The sequence below is a fragment of the Mobula hypostoma genome, chromosome 7, assembly GCF_963921235.1.
Source record: "Mobula hypostoma chromosome 7, sMobHyp1.1, whole genome shotgun sequence".
NCBI classification, from domain to species: Eukaryota; Metazoa; Chordata; class Chondrichthyes; order Myliobatiformes; family Myliobatidae; genus Mobula; species Mobula hypostoma.
In genome coordinates this window covers 73,251,646-73,275,215 of record NC_086103.1, presented here as the reverse complement: position 1 = coordinate 73,275,215, position 23,570 = coordinate 73,251,646, and the positions used below count along the sequence as shown (strand labels likewise).

General features: G+C 44.1%; 1 protein-coding gene across 2 annotated transcripts in view; it reads right to left on the bottom strand.

Moving 5' to 3' along the window:
* rab24 (RAB24, member RAS oncogene family) overlaps positions 1 to 23,570 on the bottom strand; it is a 76,203-nt gene that overhangs the window by 27,020 nt on the left and 25,613 nt on the right. For both annotated transcript variants that reach the window (XM_063053597.1, XM_063053595.1), the window contains one exon: positions 21,624 to 21,841. In XM_063053597.1, coding sequence (XP_062909667.1) covers positions 21,624 to 21,740 — 117 coding nt within the window. In that variant the 5' untranslated portion in view covers positions 21,741 to 21,841. The remainder of the gene's footprint in view (positions 1 to 21,623; positions 21,842 to 23,570) is intronic.

The window sequence follows — 23,570 nt, the reverse complement described above, 5'->3', positions numbered from 1 at the left end:
AGAGATATGTCTGCTGTTATCAGCAGGCGTGACCCCCCCCCCCCATATGATGCAGCTGATGGGGGGGGCGCAGATCCCCCAAGGGGACGAACAATGCAGAGAGCTACTGGCAGCAGGTGTCACGCCAGAAGGAGAGTGAGCCTCAGGGTACTTAAGCAGAGAGAGTCGTTGGAGGAGACCCAGTGAGGGAACGGCCTGGTGTCTCTGGGGGAACACGTTCCCAGCAATGTACCAAGGAACTCCCTGAAAGCAAAAGGCCCAATTCCTGAAGGCTTATTGGGTCCATGCTCCAGTGTGTCACTACGGACAGAGGGTACTTATGCTAAAGCCATACTCGACACCGGGTCGCAGGTCATGTTGTTGTACTGTTCGTTTTACAAGCGGTATCTGAAGCATTTACCCTTGACCCCATTCAGGGCACTGGAAATTTGGGGACTCAGTGCCGGTGATTATCCATACGACGGTTACTTGTCAGTTAAGTCAGAGTTCTCGGAGGCTGATGTGGGAGTGTCTGAGGTCCTTGATACATTGGTGCTGGTTTGTCCGGACCCTGTTGAGAAGGGTGGCATTTTAATTCTGGTGGAGACCAACACTCCTATTGTGAGGAGGCTCATGGGGGCCTGCAAGGAGGAGAAGGCTGGTGAGAGCTTTCTGAGAACATTGTCCGCGCACCCGGTATTTCGAGCTTGCTTTTGAGGAAGTGTGTGGCAGCATTGGGCCGGATACCGAATTTAAACAAGGGACTGTGTGGTTTACCCAGTCGAAGCCAATAGTAGTATGGCCCAGGGAAGTAGCGAGAGTGATGGGGACCCCCAAATTTCCTGGAATGTCTGAGGACGAAGCCCTCTTAGTGGACGCTCTGGAAGACCACGAGGGGGAGTCGGGATTTCCTGCTGGGGTACTGGTGAGGCCCAAGTTGCAGAAGCCCTTGGTTGTACAGGCAAGCAGGATTGCAGAGATTGACAGGAACACTACGAAGAGGGAGGTCACCTTCAAGCAGGGGATGCCCCTGGCACATTTGTTCCTGGTGACGGTAATGTCTAGTGCCCCTGTGAGACACGCCAGGGAGAAAATATTGGAAAATGGGGGAACGTTGACCGCTGACTCATTCAACTTCGGGGACTCCCTGGTTCCTGCAGGTTGGAAGAGGAGGTTGGTAGAGAAGATGTTGAAGTTGGAAGGTGTTTTCTGCACTGACGAGTTTGATGTGGGTTGTTCCAAGAGCACACGTCAATTATCTTGGTGACTGAGGATACCCCGTTCAAAGAAAGGTCACGGTGACTGGCCCCTGCAGAGGTGGAGGATGTTCGGCAGCACTTGTGTAAGTTGAAGGGAGCTGGGATCATCACCGAGTCCCAAAGCCCCTATGTGTCCCCAATAGTAACAGCCCGAAAGAAGAATGGGAAGGTACAGATGCGTGTGGACTGTAGGACTCTGAACAGGCGCACCATCCCTGACCAATATACTGTCCCAAGGATTGAAGACGTGCTGGCCTGCCTGAGTGGTGCGAAGTGGTTCAGTGTGCTGGACTTGAGGAGTGGATATTACCAGATCCCCATGAGTGAGGCCGACAAAGAGAAAACAGCATTTATATGTCCCCTGGGATTTTTCCAGTTTGAAACAATGCCACAGGGCATCTCAGGAGCTCCTGTAACCTTCCAGCGGGTCATGGAGAAGACGGTGGGGATATGAACTTGCTTGAGGTATTGGTATATCTGGATAACCTCAAAGTATTTGGATCCACCTTGGAAGAACATGAAGCGAGGCTGCTGAAGGTACTGGGCCGCCTGAAAGCTGAAGGGTTAAAACTCCCTGGACAAGTGCCAGTTCTGCCAAACGTCTGTTAGCTATGTTGGGCACATAGTCTTGCGGCATGGGGTAGCTAAAGACCTAGCTAAGATCGAGGCGGTTACCACTTGGCCACGACCCCACACTGTGAGCACTCTGCGTTCACTCCTCGGGTTCTGTGGTTACTATCGGAGATTTGTGAAAGGGTACGCAAAAGTGAGTCACCCATTGAATCAGCTTCTGTGCGGTTACCCTCCCTTGGGGAAGAAAGGGAGGGGGAGAAAAGGACAGGAGGGTGGAGAGTATCTCAGCTCGTCGGAGCCCTTTGAACCAAGGTGGGATACAAAATGTGAGGAGGACTTTCAGTTGCTGAAGGAGCTGCTGACCCAGATGCCAGTGCTAGCTTTTGCGGACCCCCGATTATCGTATATACTGCACACAGATGCCAGCCGAGAGGGTTTAGGGGGCTTCCTGTATCAGGATCAGGGCTCCGGGTTGAGGCCTGTTGCGTTTGTCAGCCAGTCTGTCGCCCTACAAGAGAAACTATCCCACGCACAATTCTGGCATTGAAATGGGCGGTGGTGGATAAGCTGAGTGACTACCTCTACGGGGCCAAGTTTAAGGTGAGGATGGACAACAACCTCTAACTTATATCCTGACTTCGGCGAAATTGGATGCCACAGGCCATCGGTGGTTGGCGGTGTTGTCTGCCTATGATTTCAGCCTGAAGTACCGGCCGGGAACATTGATACTGACACTTTGTCCCGACAGGCGCATGAGGGACTGGTCAGGGATGAGGAGTGGGAGAGCGTCCCTGCCCCGGGGGTGAAGGCCCTGTGTCAGTTTGCCATCACTGTGAAGGCAGAGGAAGAGGAGGGGCAGGAGTAGGCGGTGGATCAATTGGGAGCTTCTGATGACACCATCCCCCTGGTTTATTGTAACCTGACTGCTCTGAAGACAAATCAGCTGCTGGAATTGAGTTCTGGGGAAGTGGCTGCTGTTCAGTGAGATGATCCGGGCGTCGGTACCATTTAGGCGGCAGTCGGAAAGGGAGACATGGCTCAGGCGGAGAGGACAAAACACACATCAGTGCCTCCATTACTACGAGAATGGCCTCAGTTGGAGTTGAAGAACCAAATCTTATACTGGGTCACGTCACCCCCAGACCGACCCCAGCGTTGCCAGCTGGTTCTACCCAAGAAGTATCGGAGGATTGCGTTGAAGTCACTTCATGATGATTCTGAACATTTGGGGGTGGAAAAAAACCTATGGATTGCTCAGAGACCGGTTTTACTGGCCCCGAATGAAGTCGGAGGTCAAAGAATACTGCAAGTCATGCATTCGATGCATTGTCGGAAGACACTGCCTACACGGGCAGCCCCCTTGACCCGCCTGCAGAGTGCAGGGGCCCTGGACCTGTTGTGTATGGATTTCCTGTCAATAGAACCCGATGCCAGCAACACGGCGAATTGCTTAGTCATCACGGACCACTACACCAGATACGCTCAGGCTTTTCCTACCAACAACCAGAGGGCATCTATGGTGGCAAAAGTGTTATGGGAGAAGTATTTCATTTATTATGGCCTTCTCAAGCGAATATGTAGTGATTAGGGACGGGATTTCGAGAGCAGACTCATCGTGGGCATGCTTGGAATTGAGAAGTCAAGGACCACGCCCTATCACCCAGAGAGGTTTAATCGGACCATGCTAGACATGCTTGGGACCCTGCAGATCAGCAAGAACAGCAGGTGGAGTCAACATATTGGGCATCTGGTTCACAGTTATAATTGTACATGAAATGAAGCTACTGGCTACTCGCCATATCATCTGATGTTTGGGAGCGAGGCAAGGTTGCCCATTGACCTTTGTTTTGGGACTGGCGAGGGTGACTTACCACCGAAGACTTATCTGAAGTATGTGTCTGACATGAGAAGAGAGCTGAAAAGAGCTTATGAATTAGCTGGAGTCGCATCTGCCAAGCAGAATCAAGGGAATAAGAAGAGGTATGATCAAAAGGAGAGGTTCTCCCAACTCCTGCTGGGAGACAGAGTCCTCATAAGGAATTGGGGCCACCTGGAAAGCACATGTTGGCTGACTGCTGGGCGGCTATGCCTTATGTGGTGGAAAGTCGGATGCCAAACCTACCAGTTTTCCGGGTGAGACCAGAGGAGGGGAATGGGCCTGTCAAGATTCTCCATCAGAACCTCCTGTTGTCCCTGGGTCAAAAGGTGCAGTTCGACCCACAGCCCGACTTGGAGCCTACACCTAGTAAGAGGACTCTGTGGAAACGCGGGGTGACTACCAAGCCCCCAACAGGCGAGGTTAGGCCAGCCCCCACCTTAGAGGGATGCTGATCGGAGGATGAGGACCTGGATGTGTGGTATATGCTGCCCTTCACTAACTCCCCGTTGATTGAGGAAGAGACTCCCGGCCCTTCTCCCATTGAGACAGCTGAAGTGGGGGGGAGGCTATCTGTGGGCAGTCTGGGTTGCAGCGGGACTCTGCAGGGGAGGAAACAGGATTTGATCACGGGACAGAGGGCTCCGAGTTGCAGGTGGGCACGAGTGATAGATCGGGGGGGTGGCCTCGCCAGGTAGACTGGAGGTATTCCCAGTAGTGTCAGAACTTGAAGAGTTAGATGATGGGGTGCGGAGGTCTCAGAGAATTAGGAGACCACCGGATAGACTGGCCTACGTAGCGCTAGGGGAACAGAGTGTGACCCCGACTGTGTTGGGGAGCTATGTCACTGCCTTTTACACCTGGATTGGCTTTGTGTTTTGCAGAAAAGGCTGGCAAATTATCTCAACCTCATGAGGACATGACTAAATTTGGTGGGGGAAAGAGTGCAACATGCTGTAGGGTTTCACTGCTGTGTAACATGCTATAAGGTTTCACCAATAATGGTTTCTCTGTAGCAGCAATGTTTGGGTTATGAATAGAGATAATGCTGTTGTTCTTTCTTGTGAGTCGGGAAGAGAGATTTTCACTGTCTTTTGCTGGGGAGAGGTGAGGAGAGAAGACACGAATGGAGAGAGTTGGTTGACCGCCGGATGGGGTGGACTTGGAGCAAGGTTCCGAAGGGCAGCGATGATCGGAGGAGATCAATGGTGGACAATCGGCTTATCAGTGAGCTCCAACATTGCGCAATAGACTGTTTCATAAGATTGGATCCTTTTTCTTTTTTTTAATCGTTTTCTTTACTAACCATGTAGTCAAAGTAAGAATTATAAAGTCTAATCATTTAATCACATATTGTGTACTGTTTTGTTATTTCAGGGTACTGATTCGTAACGGGACACATCGCGCAGCATCCACCCCAAACGAGATTTCTTAAGTTTAGCCAGGGCGGGGGCTATCACCCCCTATACTTAGCCGCTAGCCGAAGCGAGAACTACATGTGGTTAACTTATCAGCAATTTGCAGATTACACCAAGATTGGGGGTGTAGTGGACAGCGAGGAAGACTATCAGAGCTTGCAACTGGATGTCGACCAGCTGCAAAAATGGGCTGAAAAGTGACAGATGGAATTTAATGCAGACAAGTGTGAGGTGTTGCACTTGGTTGAACCAACTAAGGTAGGTCTTACACAGTGCAAGGTAGGGCATTGAGGAGTGCAGTAGAGCAAAGGGATCTAGGAATACAGGTCCATAACTCATTGAAAGTGGCAGCACAGGTAGATAGAGTTGTAAATACAGCCTTTGGCACATTGGCCTTCATAAATCAAAGTATTGAGTACAAGAGATGGGATGTTATGTTGAAGTTGTACAAGACATTGGTGAGGCCTTATTTGGAGAACTCTGTGCAGTTTTCACCACCTACCTACATGAAAAATGTAAATAAGATTAAAAGAGTGCAGAGAAAATTTACAAGGCACTGCAGGACCTGAGTTATTAGGAAGGATTGAATAAGTTAGGAGTTTATTCTTCGGATTCAGAAGATTGAGGGGAGATTTGATCGAGATATACAAAACTCTGAAGGGCATTGATAGCATAAATGCAAGCAGGCTTTCTCCACTGAAGTCATGGATTCAGGGTGAAATGTTTAAAGGGAGCATGAGGGGAAACTTCTTCACTCAGAGGGTTGCGAGAGTGTGGAACAAACTGCCAACGCAAGTAGTGCATGCAAGCTTGATTTCAACGTTTAAGAGAAGTTTGGTTGGAAGGGATATGAAGGGCTATGGTCCGGGTGTAGGTCGATGGGACTAAGCAGTTAATATGGTTTGGCATGGCCCAGAAGAGTCAAGGAGCCTATTTCCATGCTGTACTTTTCCATGACTCTAATATAGTTACTGAGATGGGGGAGAAGTAACTCAAAGGTCTTCCGTCAATATCTGACTCTAGTTTAATAAATATTTCACTTCAGATACCCTGATAAAAGCAACTAGCTCTGCAGAAGTATAACTCTGGTGCCTTCACTCAGGAGTTCTGAATGTCCACAGAATTTCTCAGATAAAAGCTGGCATTTCTGAGTGGAGTTGCTGGCTTTTAAATAGGAAACCCTGGTATATTTTACCATCCATTTGGGAAAAAAAACAATTGTGAGACTGAATTTTTTTTTGAATACAAATGGTTTGTAGGTCCATTTACGGATCAATGCAACTGCCAGTGTAATAGAACAGAAGCACACTTCTTTTCTATTCATAATAAATATATCAGCAAAGTATTACCAATGGTTTTGTTTATTAATCAGAATAAAATGAATTCGTCATAAAAATAAGTATTTTTTAAAAAAAATCTATTCAAATGAGCAATCCATTTAAATCACAATTATTTAAACAAATCCAGAGTAATTAACTGGTGTACATTTGTACAGTAAAGATAGTAAATGAATTTGAAATAGTTTTCCAAAGCAGTGGGATCAAACTATTTTGGACCATGGCTGCTGCCTGATGTGGCATGATTTTGGAAAACCACGGAGTGTGTATGTGTATGTATGCATACATATTATTATTTTTAAATCTTAGTCACATTTAAATTTCTTAAGCCTCTACTCCAGTTCTGTTCATTTGTTTTGATCTAATTAGGATATAATGAGGATAAACAAGCAGACATTCCACAAGTACATGCTACACTGTACTAAAACATAATGGCTTTGGCTCCCTTACCCCATGAACATGGGGCAACACCAACAGACACAATGATTAAAGAAATGAATTTTCCCAAGCTCCAACTGACATGTTTTGCTTATTAATCCTTCAACGTCTAACACACATCTTGCATTGAAACTACTCCATGAATGAATCCAGTAATAAGGCAGTCTTTCTGGTGATGTTGCAATCCAATCAAAAATTTGCAGAGGTTATAATTCTATCCCAGCAAACAAGGCCAATCAGTGTAGCCGGATGGCAAAATTTTTTAACAGAAATGCTTTGCTTAATGAGATAACATTTCAGGCATGATTGAGCTGATGCTGAGTACACTATTGCAAACATTGCCTCTGGGATACCAGAAACAAAGGCTGACCGTGCTGCGCCAGATTCCGAGGCATTACCATCATAAACAGAGCACAAAAATATCTATTAATGCCGAACAATTTCCTCACATGTTATTGCAGCATGATGGAGAAAGGTATTAGAAAGATGAATAATCACAAATACTGCACTTGTTGATCACTGTCATATAGAACACGAGAAAATGGAGGTAGTCTCAGAGAGATACAGAATGGAAACAGACCCTTTGATGTACCAAGCTGTGCCAAACATCAACTAAGCATTAGTAATTCTACATTAATCCTATTTTTTTTTATTAGACCACAAGGCCATAAGATATTGGAGCAGATTTAGGCCATTTGACCCATCAAGTCTTCACCATGTGATCATAAGCGATCCACTTCGCTCTTAACCCCATTCTCTGCTTTCTCCCCGTGACCTTCACTTAACCCTAACCTCTGCTTTAAATACACCAAATGACCTGGCCTCCACAGATTCACCACTCTCTGGCTAAAGAAATGCCTCCTGATCTCCGCTCTGAATGGACGTCCCTCTATTCTGAGCTGCGCCTTTTGGTCATAGAGCCCTCCACCAAAGAAAACATTCTCTCTACATCCACTCTACATGGCCTTCCAACATTCGACAGGTTTCAGTGAGATCCACCCCTCATCCTTCCAGCAAGTACAGGCCCAGAGCCATCAAACACTCCTCATATGATGAGCCTTTCAATCCCAAAATCATTCCCGTGAACCTCCTTTGAACCCTCTCCAATGTCAGCACATCCTTTCTAAGATAAGGGGCCCAAAACTGCTCACAATATTCCGTGAGGCCTCACCAGTGCCTTCTAAAGCCTCTGCATTACATCCTTGTTTTTATATTCCAGCCCTCTCAAAATGAAAGCCAACACATGCCAGTATTTGCCTTCCTCACCACTGACACAACCTGCAAGTTAACCTTTAGGGAATCTTCCAAGTCCCTTTATACCTCAGATTTTTAAAAAATTTTCTCCCCATTTAGAAAATAGTCTAAACAGAAAATAGTCTATGCTTTTATTCCTTCTACCGAAGTGTAGGACCATACATCTCCAGACACTAAATATTGGCCCATTTCTCCCAATGTCAAAGTCCTTTTGCAGCCTCCCTGGTTCCTCAACACTACCAGCCCCTCCACCTACCTTCGTGTCATCTGCACATTTGGCCACAAAGCCATCAGTTCCGTCACCCAAATCACTGACATACAACATATAAAGCAGTCCCAATACCGACATCCTGCAGAACACCACCAGTCACCAGAAACTAATCAGAAAAGGTTCCCTTTATTCCTACTCTTTGCCTCCTGCCAATCAGCCAATGCTCTATCCATGCTAGTATCCTTCCTGTAATACCATGGCTCTTATCTTGCTAAGTAGCCTCATGTGTGGGACCTTGTCAAAGGCCTGTGGAAAATTCAAGTACACAACATCCGCTGATTCTCCTTTGTGTGTCCCGCTTGTTACTTCCTCAAAGAATTCTAACAGATTTGATAGGCAAGATTTTCCCTCATGAAACCATGCTGACTTTAGCCCATTTTATCATGTGTCTCCAAGTACCCCGGAACTTCATCCATAACAATTGACTCCAACATCTTCCTAACCACTAAGGTCAACCTAAGTGGCCTATAATTTCCTTTATTCAGCCTTCCTCCCTTCTTGAACAGTGGTGTGACATTTGCAATTTTCCAATCCTCCAGAACTATGCCAGAATCTAGTGTTCCTTAAAAGATCATTACGAATGACTCCACAATCTTCAGCCACCAATTTTAGAACCCTTGGGTGTAGTCTACCTGGTCCAGGTGAATTACCTACCTTCAGACCTTTCAGCTGCCCAGGAACCTTCTCTCTAATAATAGCAACAGCACTCACTTCTGACCCAAGATACTCTGCAACTTCTGGCATATTCCTTGTGTCTTCCACAGCGAAGACTGATGCAAAATACTTATTCAGTTTTTCCGCCATTTCCTTGTTCCCTATTACTACATCTCCAACGTCATTTTCCAGTGGTCCTATATCTGCTCTTCGCCTCTCTTTTACTCTTTATATATCTGAAGAACTTATGGTAAGCTCTTCGATTTACTGGTTACCTTCATATTTCACCATTTCATTCCTTCATCTTTTTAGTTGCCTTGTTAGTTTTAAAAAGTTTCTCAATCTTCTAACTTCACGTTAATTTTTGCTCTTTTTATATGCCATCTCTTCGGCTTTTATGTTGGCTTTGACTTCCCTCGCAGCCATAGTTGTGACAACCTGTCATTAGAATACTACTACTTCTTTGGGATATCCGGGACCTACAAAAAGTATTCAACCCTCCCCCCCCCCGGAAGTTTTCCTGTTTTATTATTTTACAATATTGAATCACAGTGGATTTAATTTGGCTGTTTTTGACACCGATCAATAGAAAAACACTCTCTCGTGTCAGAGTGAAAACAGATCTCAAGAAACTGATCTAAATTAATTACAAATGTAAAATACAAAATAGTTACGTGCAAAAGTATTCACCCCCTTTAATATGACACAGCAAATCATCACTGGTGCAGCCAACTGGTTTTTGAAGTCACATAATTAGTTTAGTTAATCATCAAGAAATGGAAAGAATATGGCACAGCTGTAAATCTGCCCAGACCAGGCCATCCTCAAAAACTGAGTGATTGTGGAGGACTCTGGAGGAGTTACAAGCTTCAGTGGCTGAAATGGCACATACAACAACTGTTGCCTAGCTGCTTCACTAGTTACAGCTTTATGGATGAGTAGCAAAGAGAAAGCCAATGTTGATTTAAAAGAAATCTCATGAAATCTCGGCTAGAGTTTGCCAGAGGGATGTGGGAGACTCTGAAGTCAGCTGGAAGAAGGTTCTGTGGTCTGATGAAACCAAAATTGAGCTTCTTGGCCATCAGACTAAACGCATCATCAAAAACACACCATCTCTACTGTGAAGCATGGTGGTGGCTGCATCATGCTGTGGGATGTTTCACTGCAGCAGGCCCTGGAAGGCTTGTGAAGGTAGAGGGTAAGATGAATGCAGCAAAATACAGGAAAATCTTGAAGGAAAACCAGAAAACCAGAAAACCAGTCTGCTAGAGGACTGCGACTCTGGAGAAGATTTGTTTTCTAGCAAGACAATGACCCCAAGCATAAAGCCAAAGATTCACAGGAATGGGTTAAAAACAACAAACTTAATGTCCTAGATTGGCCAAGTCAGAGTCCATACCTCAATCAAATTAAGAATTTGTGGCTAGACTTGAAAAGCACTGTTCACTCATAATCCCCATGCAATCTGACAGAGCTTAAGCAGTTTTGTAAAGAAGAATGGGGAAAAATTGCACAATCCAGATGTACAGAGACTCAATGCTCTAATTGCTCCCAAAGGTGCATCTCCTAAATACTACTTGAAGTGCGTGAGTAATTATGCAATCAATTATTTTGTTTTTAATAATTGTTATAAATTTTGACCAATTTATAGAAATCTGTTTTCACTTTAACAAGAAAGAATCCTTGTCAAAAATGCCAAATTAAACCCACTGTGATTCAATGTTGTAAAAAAAAACACGAGAGCTTCCAAGGGTGGGAGAAATACTTTTTATAGGCACTGTACCTATTCTGCACCTTCTGAATTGCCCCTAGAAACTCCAGCCTTTGCTGCTCTGCCGTCATTCCCGCTCGTATCCTTTTCCAATCATCTTTGGCCAGCTCCTCCTTCATGCCTCTGTAAATGCCTTTACTCAACTGTAATACTAATACATCTGACTTTAGCTTCTCCCTTAAATTGCAGGGCCCTTGAAATCGCCACCCTTCTTTTCAATGTGGCATCCATGTTACCTGAAGTTAAATTCTGATCACTTTCTAAACTTTTTGTCTTGTTCTTTATTCAAAGTTCAAAGTAAATTTATTATCAAAATACATTTGACACCATATACAACCCTGAGATTTATTTTCTTGCGGGCATACTCAATAAATCCAATAACCATAATAGAATCAATGTGAGATGGCACCAACCGAGCGTACAACCAGTGTGGAAAAGACAATGAACTGTGCAAACCCAAAAATAAAGAACAAACAACAATAATAATCTTCCGGTTTAAGATGGCACCGGTGAAGCACAGCAATGACTTGCTGGCAGCAAAATCAACTATTAATTACACTTTTCTCAAATATGATAACTGCTGTCAATAGCTTGTGACTTCCCTTTCGGAGTTGAGCTTTCCAACAATACAACCTCGTATTCTCTGTGGTGTGAACTGAAGTCTTGGAAGATGCGGGACAGTTGTGGCATGGTGTGTACGGGCTGAATAGAAGAGGCGGGGCGCAGGCCAGAGAACAGGGAACAAGCCAATGTTTAGCTGCTGGAGTGGACTTGGAGATGATTCAAAGTGGCAGAATCAAGGCCAGGCGGGGTAGAGTTAAGGCAGCGGAACCTGGATCTGGGCCCATGAGAGAGGAACAAACCAAAGTTTGACTGATTTAAGCTCCAGGCTGAATTGGAAAGGTCAGGTACTGGCTGAATTGGAAAGGTCAGGTACTGGCAGAATTGAGGTGCAGGCCCAGGGCCTGGCAATGCATCGAATCATCAGGGCCCTGGGCCAAGAGAGAGGAATGACCCACTGTTTGGCCAATTTTTAAGACCTGGGCCAGATTGAAAAGGTCAGGGTGTCAGGGCTGGAGGCGTCGGACAGGCCAGTGTTCAGCTTGCTACTCTGCGAGGTTTATTCGTCTCTACGCTGAACTGAGACTGTGGCCTGCAACTAATGAGCTCCTCGATCAGCAGTGACTGGCTGCGTGCCTGTGGACTCACTTTCATGAACTACAGCTCTGAATGTTATTTACTTATCTTTATTGTTTGCATGATTTGCTTTTTGTTCCTGCACATGGATGCTTGACAGTTTTTTTTTAAATGGGTTCTATTGGGTTGCATTGTTTTGTACCTGCCTGTAATGAATCTCAAGGTTGTATATAGTATACATATTTTGATAATAAATGTACTTCGAACTTTTTAAATAAATAAGCAATGAATATCAAGAACATGAGATGAAAAAGTCCTTGAAAGGGAGTCCACAGCTTGTGGGAACAGTTCAGTGTTGGGGCAAGTGAAGCTGAATGAAGTTATCCCCTTTCATTCAAGAGCCTGATGGCTGAAGGGTAATAAATGTTCCTGAACCTGGTGGTGAGAGTCCTTAGGTTCCTGTACCTTCTTCCTGATGATAGCAGCAAGAAGAGGGCATGAATTGGGTGGTGGGGTCCCTATTAATGAATGCTGCTTTCCTGCAATAACACTTCGTGTAGATGTGCTCAATAGTGCAGACTTCAGTAACTACTCCTGCACTCATTTTCCCTTTTACTTTATCCATACTTTTCCAAGCTGTGAAATATGCCCCCCCCCCCAAACCTATTATTTAGCTTAAAGCCCTATTCACAGTTATGTAATTTGTCAGGTACCCGGTCCCTGCTTCAAGTGCTTCTTTCCCAATACAGACGCCAATGTCCTACAAATTCAAAGCTACTTCTTCCACACTAATCTTTGAGTCACACTTCTAACTTTCTGATCTTATTAACCCTGTGCCAATTTGTACAAGGCACAGGTAGCAATCCAGAAACGATTACCATTTCAGTTCTGCATTTTAATTTACTCTCAAGTTGCTCAAATTCCCTCAGCAGAACTTCCTTCCTCGTTCTTCCTACACCCACATGAACCATGACAAATGGATCTTTTCCCTCCCACTCTGAACAGTTCAGCAGGCAAACAGGCCTTTTGCCTACAGCATTGAGCCAAACTAAACACCAAACTAATCTCTTCTGCCAATACATGATCCATATTTCTGTCCATTTTCTGCACATTCATCTGCCTAACTATTAGCTTTTTAAATGCCTCTATCGTATTTACCTCCATAGCTGACCCTGACAGCACATTATAGCCACCCACCACTGTACAGAACTAAAACCTGTCTTGGCCATTAGTATTAAACATTTCAACACTAGGAAAAAAAGATACTAGCTTTCTACATTATGCCTCTTATAATTTTATTAGATTAGACCTATTAGTCACATAGTGTATACATCCAAACATGCAGTGAAATGCATTGTTTGCGTTAACACCACAGTGTGAGACAGTACTGGGGGCAGCCCGCAAGTCCTTCCATGTTCCAGACCAACACAGCGTTCAGCAGAATAATAAGCAGCCAACATATAGGACACACCAACAGCAAAACAAACCCTTTCCTAACTTACACACCCCCAATCAGGGTTCACTGGCCCTCAACATCGGGGTACACTAACCGCGGTCTTTGAACTTGGGGATCGCAGGTTGTTATGTTCACTTACCTGTAACTACTGATAAGATTCTGAGCATGGAGATAGACTAAAGCTGGAACATGGAGTAAACTTTCATAGCCAAAATCAACAGTGCAACCACATCATGACTACTTAAAGGTCACAAAGAACATTTGAGACATTTTCAGGAACAATGACCAATCAGAGAAGGTCAGCCTGGTATTGGTTGACAGCCAACCAACAGGCATTGGTTGCTTTTGCTTACAGTTCACCAGAACACCCCTCTCTTGAAAATAATTACCTATAGGATTTGAGAAGAGGGTAGACTTGGATTGGAACAACTGGCTTGCACTGGTAATCGGTCCATCTTCATGATCGCAGGTGGTCTTGTTCTTGTTGCGACATTGCTTGGGCTGCACTGGCATTGGTGACTGGTTCAGTCAGAGTAAACCAAACCATTCCAAGAGGTCCAGCTGTTTGATGATCTGGACGATGAACTGGCTGTGCCTTCAGGAGTAAATGTTTGCAACTGGTTGATGTGGCGATGCCAGGGTTGCCAGCAGAATATGTGATATAGTCATAGGCACCCTGTTTGACAAGGTTTAAGCAATGGTAGCGAAAACTGAACAGAGATGACTGCTCTCCAAAAATACTTGTTAGCTGTCGGACAGTTTCATTAAATGATAGGTCATGCACATTCTTAGACAGGATGAAGTTGACATGTTCATGTTCAACATTAACCGATCTTTGGAGCAAGTTGTATGTCTTCCATTAGTCATCTTTACTGAAGATCTGAATCCAGAAGATATCTTCATAACATATGAACCAGGATTCATAACTCTAGAAGTTGGTAATTGGAAGCAACAACTCACTCACATAAGTTCTGTTTGGGTTTTTAACACAAACGTTGTTGAACTCACTGACAACCTGCTGGCCAAGCTTTCAGTTAACTTCAGTTGGGCTGCCTCAAATTGAATTTGCTGCTACTACAGAATTGTAAGTAAAATTGCCATGCTGATTAAATACAGCACCTCATTGCCAATTGTGTTAGCTCACCTACAACTACTGATGAGACCCTGAGCCTGGAGATAGAACAAAGCCTGACTTGGGAATAAACCATAATTCAGCATTCCATGAAGCCAAAAGCCCTAACCAAACCTCTATTTCCCCAACAAAAACATTCCTAGAAACCTAAAAACCAACCAACTTTGGGAGCTATGACCTTGATGGACAATGCAGCTTGGTGCCAACTTGACCAGAAATGAGGGATATAGTTTATAAAAGTTTTTCCCCTCTCAGCCTCCACCCTCAACTCCAACTCAATGCCTCGCTGAAGGCCAGACATCTCCCTTACCATGCCTTGGACTTTTCCAGCTACATTTAAGGAGCTGTGGAAATGAACCTCAAGGCTCGTCAGTACAGCAAAGCTCTCAAGGGTTCTGGCATTAACTGTGTATTTTCTCTTTACATCTAACCTCCCAAACTGCAATCCCTCACACCTGCCCCTCTACCATTTCTCCTCCCTCAACTGTAACTGATAAACACCCCACTGTATTCTTCAGCAGGCTTTTACACTATCTACAATACCACCAATCCTTGTATCATCTGTAAACTAATGAACCCTACTCACACAAGTTTTCACCCAAATCATTCATTTTCTTTAGTAAAAACTAAACACAAGCCTTATTGACCTCTACCCTCTAAAGGGAAGCTAATTCTGAATCCAAGTGACCAGCTCCCTATGGATCCCATACATCTCAGATACAGGCCCAGAATTACAATTGGTCTATTTCTGCTGTTATGACCCAATGTAGGCCATTTTCAGCTAAAAAGAAAAGTACTATAAAAACTTTGCACAATTTGAGTCATATAGAGATACAGCATTAAAAGCTACCAAGGCCATGCCAACCAGCAACCATTTATCCTACACAGGAATAAGGTGGCCCCTGCCCATCCCCCACATGAGCCATCTGTTGTCAGGCCCCAACCAACACATATTCCACTCTCCCTTCCTACCCCTCCTCACAGTCCCCCACCCTGCTCTCATGAATATACCCCTTCCCCACACGAAACCACCACTGTGGACTTCACAGCTGAACAGGTGAGAAGACAGCTGAAAAGTCTCAACCCAAGCAAGGCTGCAGGACCGGATGGTGTCAGTACCGGGGTGCTCAAAGCCTGTGCCCCTCAGCTATGTGGAGTACTTCACCATGTACTCAACCTGAGCCTGAGGCTCCGGAGGGTTCCTGTACTGTGGAAGACGTCCTGCCTCGTCCCTGTGCCGAAGACGCCGTGCCCCAGCAGCCTCAATAACTACAGACCGGTGGTATTGACGTCCCACATCATGAAGACCCTGGAGAGACTTGTTCTGGAGCTGCTCTGGCCTATGGTCAGGCCACACTTAGATCCCCTCCAGTTCACCTACCAGCCCCGACTGGGAGTTGAGGATGCCATCATCTACCTGCTGAACCGTGTCTATGCCCACCTGGATAAGCCAGCGAGCACTGTGAGGGTCATGTTTTTTTGACTTCTCCAGTGCGTTCAACACCATCTGTCCTGCTCTGCTGGGGGAGAAGCTGACAGCGATGCAGGTGGATGCTTCCCTGGTATCATGGATTCTTGATTACCTGACTGGCAGACCGCAGTACGTAGGCTTGCAACACCATGTGTCCGACAGAGTGATCAGCAGCACTGGGGCTCCACAGGGGACTGTCTTGTCTCCCTTTCTCTTCACCATTTACACCTCGGACTACAACTATTGCACAAAGTCTTGTCATCTTCAGAAGTTTTCAGATGACTTTGCTATCGTTGGATGCATCAGCAAGGGAGATGAGGCTGAGTACAGGACTACGGTAGGAAACTTTGTCACATGGTGTGAGCAGAATTATCTGCAGCTTAATGTGAAAAAGACTAAGGAGCTGGTGGTAGACCTGAGGAGAGCTAAGGTACCGGTGACCCCCGTTTCCATCCAGGGGGTCAGTGTGGACATGGTGGAGGATTACAAATACCTAGGGATATGAATTGACAATAAACTGGACTGGTCAAAGAACACTGAGGCTGTCTACAAGAAGGGTCAGAGCCATCTCTATTTCCTGAGGAGACTGAGGTCCTTAAGCATCTGCCAGATGACGCTGAGGATGTTCTACGAGACTGTGGTGGCCAGTGCTGAGGGTAGCAGACACCAACAGAATCAACAAACTCATTCGTAAGGCCAGTGATGTTGTGGGGATGGAACTGGACTCTCTCACGGTGGTGTCTGAAAAGAGGATGCTGTCTAAGTTGCATGCCATCTTGGTCAATGTCTCCCATCCACTACATAATGTACTGGGTGGGCACAGGAGTACATTCAGCCAGAGACTCATTCCACCGAAATGCAGCACAGAGCGTCATAGGAAGTCATTCCTGCCTGTGGCCATCAAACTTTACAACTCCTCCCTTGGAGAGTCAGACACCCTGAGTCAATAGGCTGGTCCTGTACTTATTTCATAATTTACTGGCATAATTTACATATTACTATTTAACTATTTATAATTCTATTACTATTTATTATTTATGGTGCAACTGTAACGAAAACCAATTTCCCCCGGGATCAATAAAGTATGACTATGACTAGATGAACTAGTAGCACAGTTGCAGATTGGCAGGTATGATACTCTAGGCATTACTGAAAATATTATAGCAAGGAGCTTATTGTCCAAGGATACATATTGTATTTAAAGGACAGACAGGGAGGCAGAGGAGGTGGCGCTGCTCTATTGGTAAAAAAAAATGCAATTAAATCATTAGGAAGAGGTGACATAGGGTCAGAAGGTGTTGAATCATTTTGGATAGAGCTAAGGAACTGCAAGGGTAATGTTCCACAGGGCTCTGTGTTGCGGCCAATTCTTTATATGTTACATGTCAATGATTTGGATAATGGAATTGATGACTCTGTTCCAAAGTTTGCAGACGATATAAAGATAGGTGGAGCGGAGATAGTTTTGAGGAAGTAGAGAAACTACAGAAGGACTTAGACAGATTAGGAGAATGGAAAATTGACTGCATCACTTTGCTGCACATCAACTATTGAAAATAATTGTAAAAAATTGAAAATTATAATGGCCCACAATTAGCTGCAGGACTACACTTGACACTGGCACAGAAAGAAAGTTAATGCCATCTCTGTAAGTTATGGTGAAACCCTGCAAAAAAAGCAATTCTGTGATATAATTCTACGTATGTGGAGGGGTCCCATCAGTATCAGCCAACAAAACCTAAAAGCCCTGCTTTTCGAACGTTCGCTTTACGAAACTTCACTGTTACGAAAGACCTACATCAGTACCCTGTTTTCGCAAACAGGTGTTTTCACCGTTACAAAGAAAGGAAGTGCACGAAAAAAGTAGTGCATGATAAAAAAACAGCGCGCGCCCCGAGCAGCCGCTCTGCCCCGGATTCGGAATGGCATTCTCGCTGGCGTTGTTTAAACACATGTCTGTGAGCAGCTGTTAGCAAGATGAGTTCCATGGTATCGAAAAAGCCTGAAAGAGCTCGTAAGGGTGTTACACTTACTGTAAAACTAGACATAATTAAGCGTTTTGATCGTGGTGAATGAAGTAAGGACAACATGAGTTTAGCTTGTGGAAGCTGACGAAGGTGATGTTGAAGAGGTTTTGGCATCCCATGACCAAGAACTGATAGATGAAGAGCTGATGCAATTGTAAGAGGAAAGGATAACAATCGAAACCGAATGAGTAATGATAAAGTACGACCTTAATTTTGAAAGCATACGTTGGTTTAGGGGATATTTGCAGGATGGTTTGAGTGCTTACAAAGAACTGTATGATAGAAAAATGCGTGAGGCTCAGCAGTCAAGCAAGCCTTCCACATCAGCCACAGCAGACGACGAACCTCGACCTTCGACATCGAGGCAGGCAGAGATAGGAAAGGATGAGCTGCCTGCTCTAATGGAAACAGACGACGAGATGACACCCCAGTGTCCCACCACCCCAACACCCAAGCCGCGGACAGATACCGATTCGCGGAGAATGCAGCAGTAGCCGGGAGACACACAGCACATCTTTAAGATAAAAGCCGAAATAAACATGCTAATTAACTAGGTGCCTCCCGACACGTAATTGTTGGCCCCAGATCAGAGGCAATGTAATCGGCAATCGGCACTGATCTGGGCCGACAATTACGTGCCGGGCGGCACCTAATTAATTAGCTTGTTTATTTCGGCTTTTTTCTTAAAGATGTGTTGTGTGCCTCCTGGCTACCGCTGGACCCCTGCGTGCTTCGCAGCAATGTATCGGGTCGCTGCCGGGAGGATGGGGGCCACTGCACCAGCCAAACCTCCGACTCAGCCTAACACACCATCATCAGTGTGCTCTGCGCTTTCTCAATTCCGGTAAGTGACACCACACTGTACATACATTATTTCTACTTTACATCGGCTGTGTATTTTTACGTGTTATTTGGTAGGATTCGGCAGCTTCATAGCTTAAAGGTTACCGGAGAGCGCTTGTGCCGTGTTTTTGCCAAGAGTGCTTGCATGAGATTTTCGCTACGGAGAACAGTTTGTGGAAAAGTATTTTTTCTTTATATAAGCTGTGTATTTATCATATCATTCCTGCTTTTACTACATGTTACTGTTATTTTAGGTTTTATGTGTTATTTGGCATGATTTGGTAGGTTATTTTTGGGTCTGCAAATGCTCATAAAATTTTCCCATATAAATAAATGGTAATTGCTTCTTCGCTTTATGACATTCCGGCTTACGAACAGTTTCACAGGAACACTCTACCTTCGGATGGCGGGGAAACCTGTACTTGGTTTATCCAATCAAAACTAACAAATATATCTATATTGTATACATTATCATTCAGAAATAAAATTAAATTCCCCCCCCTAACAAAATAAACATGGAATCAGTGTCTGAATCAAGGCCTAGCTAGACCAAGTTGTTTGAGCAGATTCTCCATTCATACTATTAGGCATAGTCAACTGATTAGGGACAGTCAACATGGCTTTGTGCATGGTAGATCATGATGAAGCGATCTTATAGTTTTTCAAGGAGGTTAGCAGAAAAACTAATGAAGGAAAGGCAGCGGGTGTTGACTAATGGATTTCAGCAAGTCCTTTGACAAGGTCCCGCATGTGAGGTTGTCAAGAGGCTCAGTCACTTAGCATTCAGGAAGAGGTTGTACAATGGATTAGCCATTGGCTTTGCGGGAAAAGCCAGAGAGCGGTAGTAGATGGTTAGCTCTCTGACTGGAGGTCTGTGACAGTTAGTATGCCACAGAGATCGGTGCTGGGTTCGTTGCTGTTTGTCATCTATACTAACGATCTACATGATATTGTGGCAAACTGGATCAGCAAATTTGTGGATGAAACCCAAGATTGTGGGCGTAGTGGACAGTGAGGAAGGTTTTCAAAGCTTGCAGCGGGATCTGGACCAGCTAGAAAAATGGCAGATGAACTTTAAAGCAAACTAGTGTGAGACATTGCACTTTGGGAGGATAAACCAGGGTAGGACCTGCACATTGAACAGTAGGGCATTGAGGAGCACAGTAGAATAAAGAGATCTGGGAATACAGGCCCATAATTACTTGAAAGTGGCGTCAACAGATAGATGGGGTCATAAAAAGAGCTTTTGACACATTGGCCTTCATAAATCAAAGTAATGAGGAAAGGCGTTGAAACAGTATGTTATTTTGAAATTGTATAGAATATTGCTGAGCCTAATTTGCAGTACTGTGTGCATTTCTAGTCACCTACCTGCAGAAGATATCAATAAGATTGAAAAAGTGCAGAGAAAATTTATAAGGATGTTGCTGAGACTTGGGGACCAGAGATACAGAAAAGGTTGAATAGTTTACGACTTCATTCCTTGAAGCAAAGGAGAATAAGGGGAGACTTGCTAGAGTTATACAAAATTATGAGGGGTGTAGACAGGGTCAATGCAAGAAGGCTTTTTCCTTCTTTTTGCCTTTGGGCAAGACTAAAACTAGAGGTCATGGGTTAAGGGTGAAAAGTGAAATATTTAAGAGGAACATGAAAGGTTAACCATTCAGAGAATGGCGAGTGTGTGGAACGAGATGCCAGCAGAAGTAGTGGATGTGGGTTCAGTGGTACATTTAAGAGAAGCTTGGATAAGTACATGGATGGAGGGGTATGGAGGTCTATGTTCCAGGTGCATGACAATGTAAATAGATACAATAATAGTTCAACATGGACTAGATGGGCTGTAGTGCTCTATAATTCTACTAGTGGGGAATTACTGCAACAGCACAGCCCACTGCTTTTCTCACATCACACAAAGTAAAACTACCACCCAAAGTTAACCACATTGTCCGGATTTCCATAATTATACAGTATTTGATATTGTAGCTGACACACTATTTGAATAAAAGAGTAAACAGCCTCAATAACTTTACTGCAGCATGTCTGCAAAGAAACATGCCCACTGTAAAATGCTGCATGTACTCTTATTTAAACAAGTCACTTATTGAAGAAGTGAAAACAGTTGATGTGATTAAAAGCATATGGCTTTTCTTAGTTTATGACCATTTTTTCATCTGTTCCTTCTGCTTTAGGATTATAGTAGTTACAAAATCAGACTATCACGTATGAGTAGCAAACTCTTCTCTGTAATGGCAGAATTTATCACCAATAATTCACAGTATATGTAGTTACAGGAACATTAAAACCACAAAGAAAATTTGGCTATTTTAACTAGAGTAATAACACATTTAAATTCTCTGAATATTGCAAGAGGGAAAATGATGCAAATCTACTAAGCGAACATAAAGTGTTTTCAATATGAAAAGTATTTATTACTGAAATGTCTATATGGGACTGTAATTCTAAAAATTCAAAAATCCCATTATAGCAGGTATTTTATAGAAGTTTATATAAGTAGACAAGTGACTTTGCATTTTGTACACATTTTCAAATAGTCATTCCATTACTTAGTTGTTAATTTCTCTATTTAATATTACATGCTAATCAGCTACATGCTGGGTATTTATTCAGTCTCAATAACCAAATACTACAAACAAGATCAATCGAATAATGCACGCTCATTTCCTATTGAAAAAGCCTTAAACACCATTGAGTTAGAATTGTACTCACATTCTGATATGGGCCATTGAGAAAACGATTATGAACGTATCTCTCCACCAGACTAGTCTTTCCTACAAACTCCTTTCCCAGCATTACCACCTTCACATCAACCCTCTGTCCACTCATTCTGTGGCTTCTGCTGCCTGCAATGTGTGTCAGATGCAATAGTAGAACCTTATTTTCACCATTCACAACAACAACGTTGTTATCAACAGGAATGGCTTCACCTAAAGAGAAAGAAATAGAACAGTTAAATTAGAAGCATCTTTCTGAGCATATGAAGCAATGCAATAAGCAATTAATTCCCAAGTCCCCACATGTAAAACATCATACTCCAGATTTACCTCTGATATCTTTCTAATGCTAATTCTGCTTGGGAAGCACAGAATCATGAAATCTTTTAGAAAGAAAGGAAGTATCAACAGTTCTTGATTTTAACCACATCCCTTCAAAATCAGTTCCTGCTTTCCGCTAACCAAAAGTTACCAGAGAAAAAGAAGCAGGTTTGATAAGAAAATGTTTGTTCATTTGGGGAGGGTTTAATCTAGATTTTCAGCGGGGTGGGAACTGAAGTGAAGAGGCAAAGGATGGGGAGGTTGGAGCACAAGTAGAGACAGCTTGTAGAGACCGTGAGAGGAAGGATAGACAAATGTTTGAGCAAAGGTGCACTCAGCCTGGTGGTTTGAGATATGTCTGTTTTAATGCAAGGAGTATCATAAACAAGGCTGATGAATTTAAGAGAATGGATCAATACGTGGAACTATGATGTTGTGGGCATTACAGAGACTTTGATGTCTCAGCAGCAGGAATGGCTGCTGAGTGTGCCAGGCTTAGATGTTTCAAAAAGAACAGACAGGGAGGCAAAAGCAGTGGGGGCATGGCATTGCTAATCAGGAATAATGTCACAGCTGCAGAAGAGGAGGAAGTCATGGAGGGATGTTCTACTGAGTCAGAGTGGGTAGAAGTCAGAAACAGGAAAGGGGCTACTGTGTGTTTTTTTTATGCCCCCCCCCCACCCCAACAGTAACAGAGATATCAAGGAGCAGATAGGTAGGCATATTCTGGAGTGGTGCAATAATAATAGGGCTGTTGTGATGAGATTTTAATTTTCCTAATATTGATTGGCGTCTCCTTAGTGCAAGGGGTTTAGATGGGGTGAAGTTTGTTAGGTGTATTCAGGAAGGTTTCCTGATATAGATAAGCCAACTAGAGGAGAGGCTGTACTTGATTTGGTATTGGGAAATGAACCTGGTCAGGTGTCAGATCTCTTGGTGGGAGAGCATTTTGGATGTAGTGACCACAACTCTATCTCCGTCACCATAGGACGGGAGAGGGATAAGAGCAGAAAATCTGGGAAAACATTTAATTGGGGTGGGATGAAATATGATGCTATTAGGCAGGAACTTGGAAGCAGCTGTCCTCAGGGAAATACACAGCAGAAATGTGACAAATGTTCAGGGAACATTTGCATGGTGTTCTGCATAGGTATGTTCCATTGCCACAGGGAAAGGATGGTAGGGTTAAAGAACCATGGGTACAAAGGATGTAGAACATTCAGTTAAGAAGAAAAGCTTTGGAAAGGTTCAAGAAACTAGGTACAGCTCTAGAAAATTACAAGGCTGCTAGGAAGGAGTTTAAGAATGGAATTAGGAGAGCCAGAAGGGGCTATGAGAAGGCCTTGGAGAGCAGGATTAAGGAAAACCCCAAGGCATTCTATAAGTATGTGAAGAGCAAGAGGATGAGCCGTGTGAGAATAGGACCAATCAGGTGTGATAGTGGAAACGTGTGCATGGAGTTGGAAGAGGTAGCAGAGGTACTTAATGAATACTTTGCTTCAGTATTCACCAGGGAAAAGGACCTTGGCAATTGTAGGGATGACTTACAGCAGACTGAAACACTTGAGCATATAGACATTAAGAAAGAGGATGTGCTGGGGCTTTTGAAAAGCATTAAGTT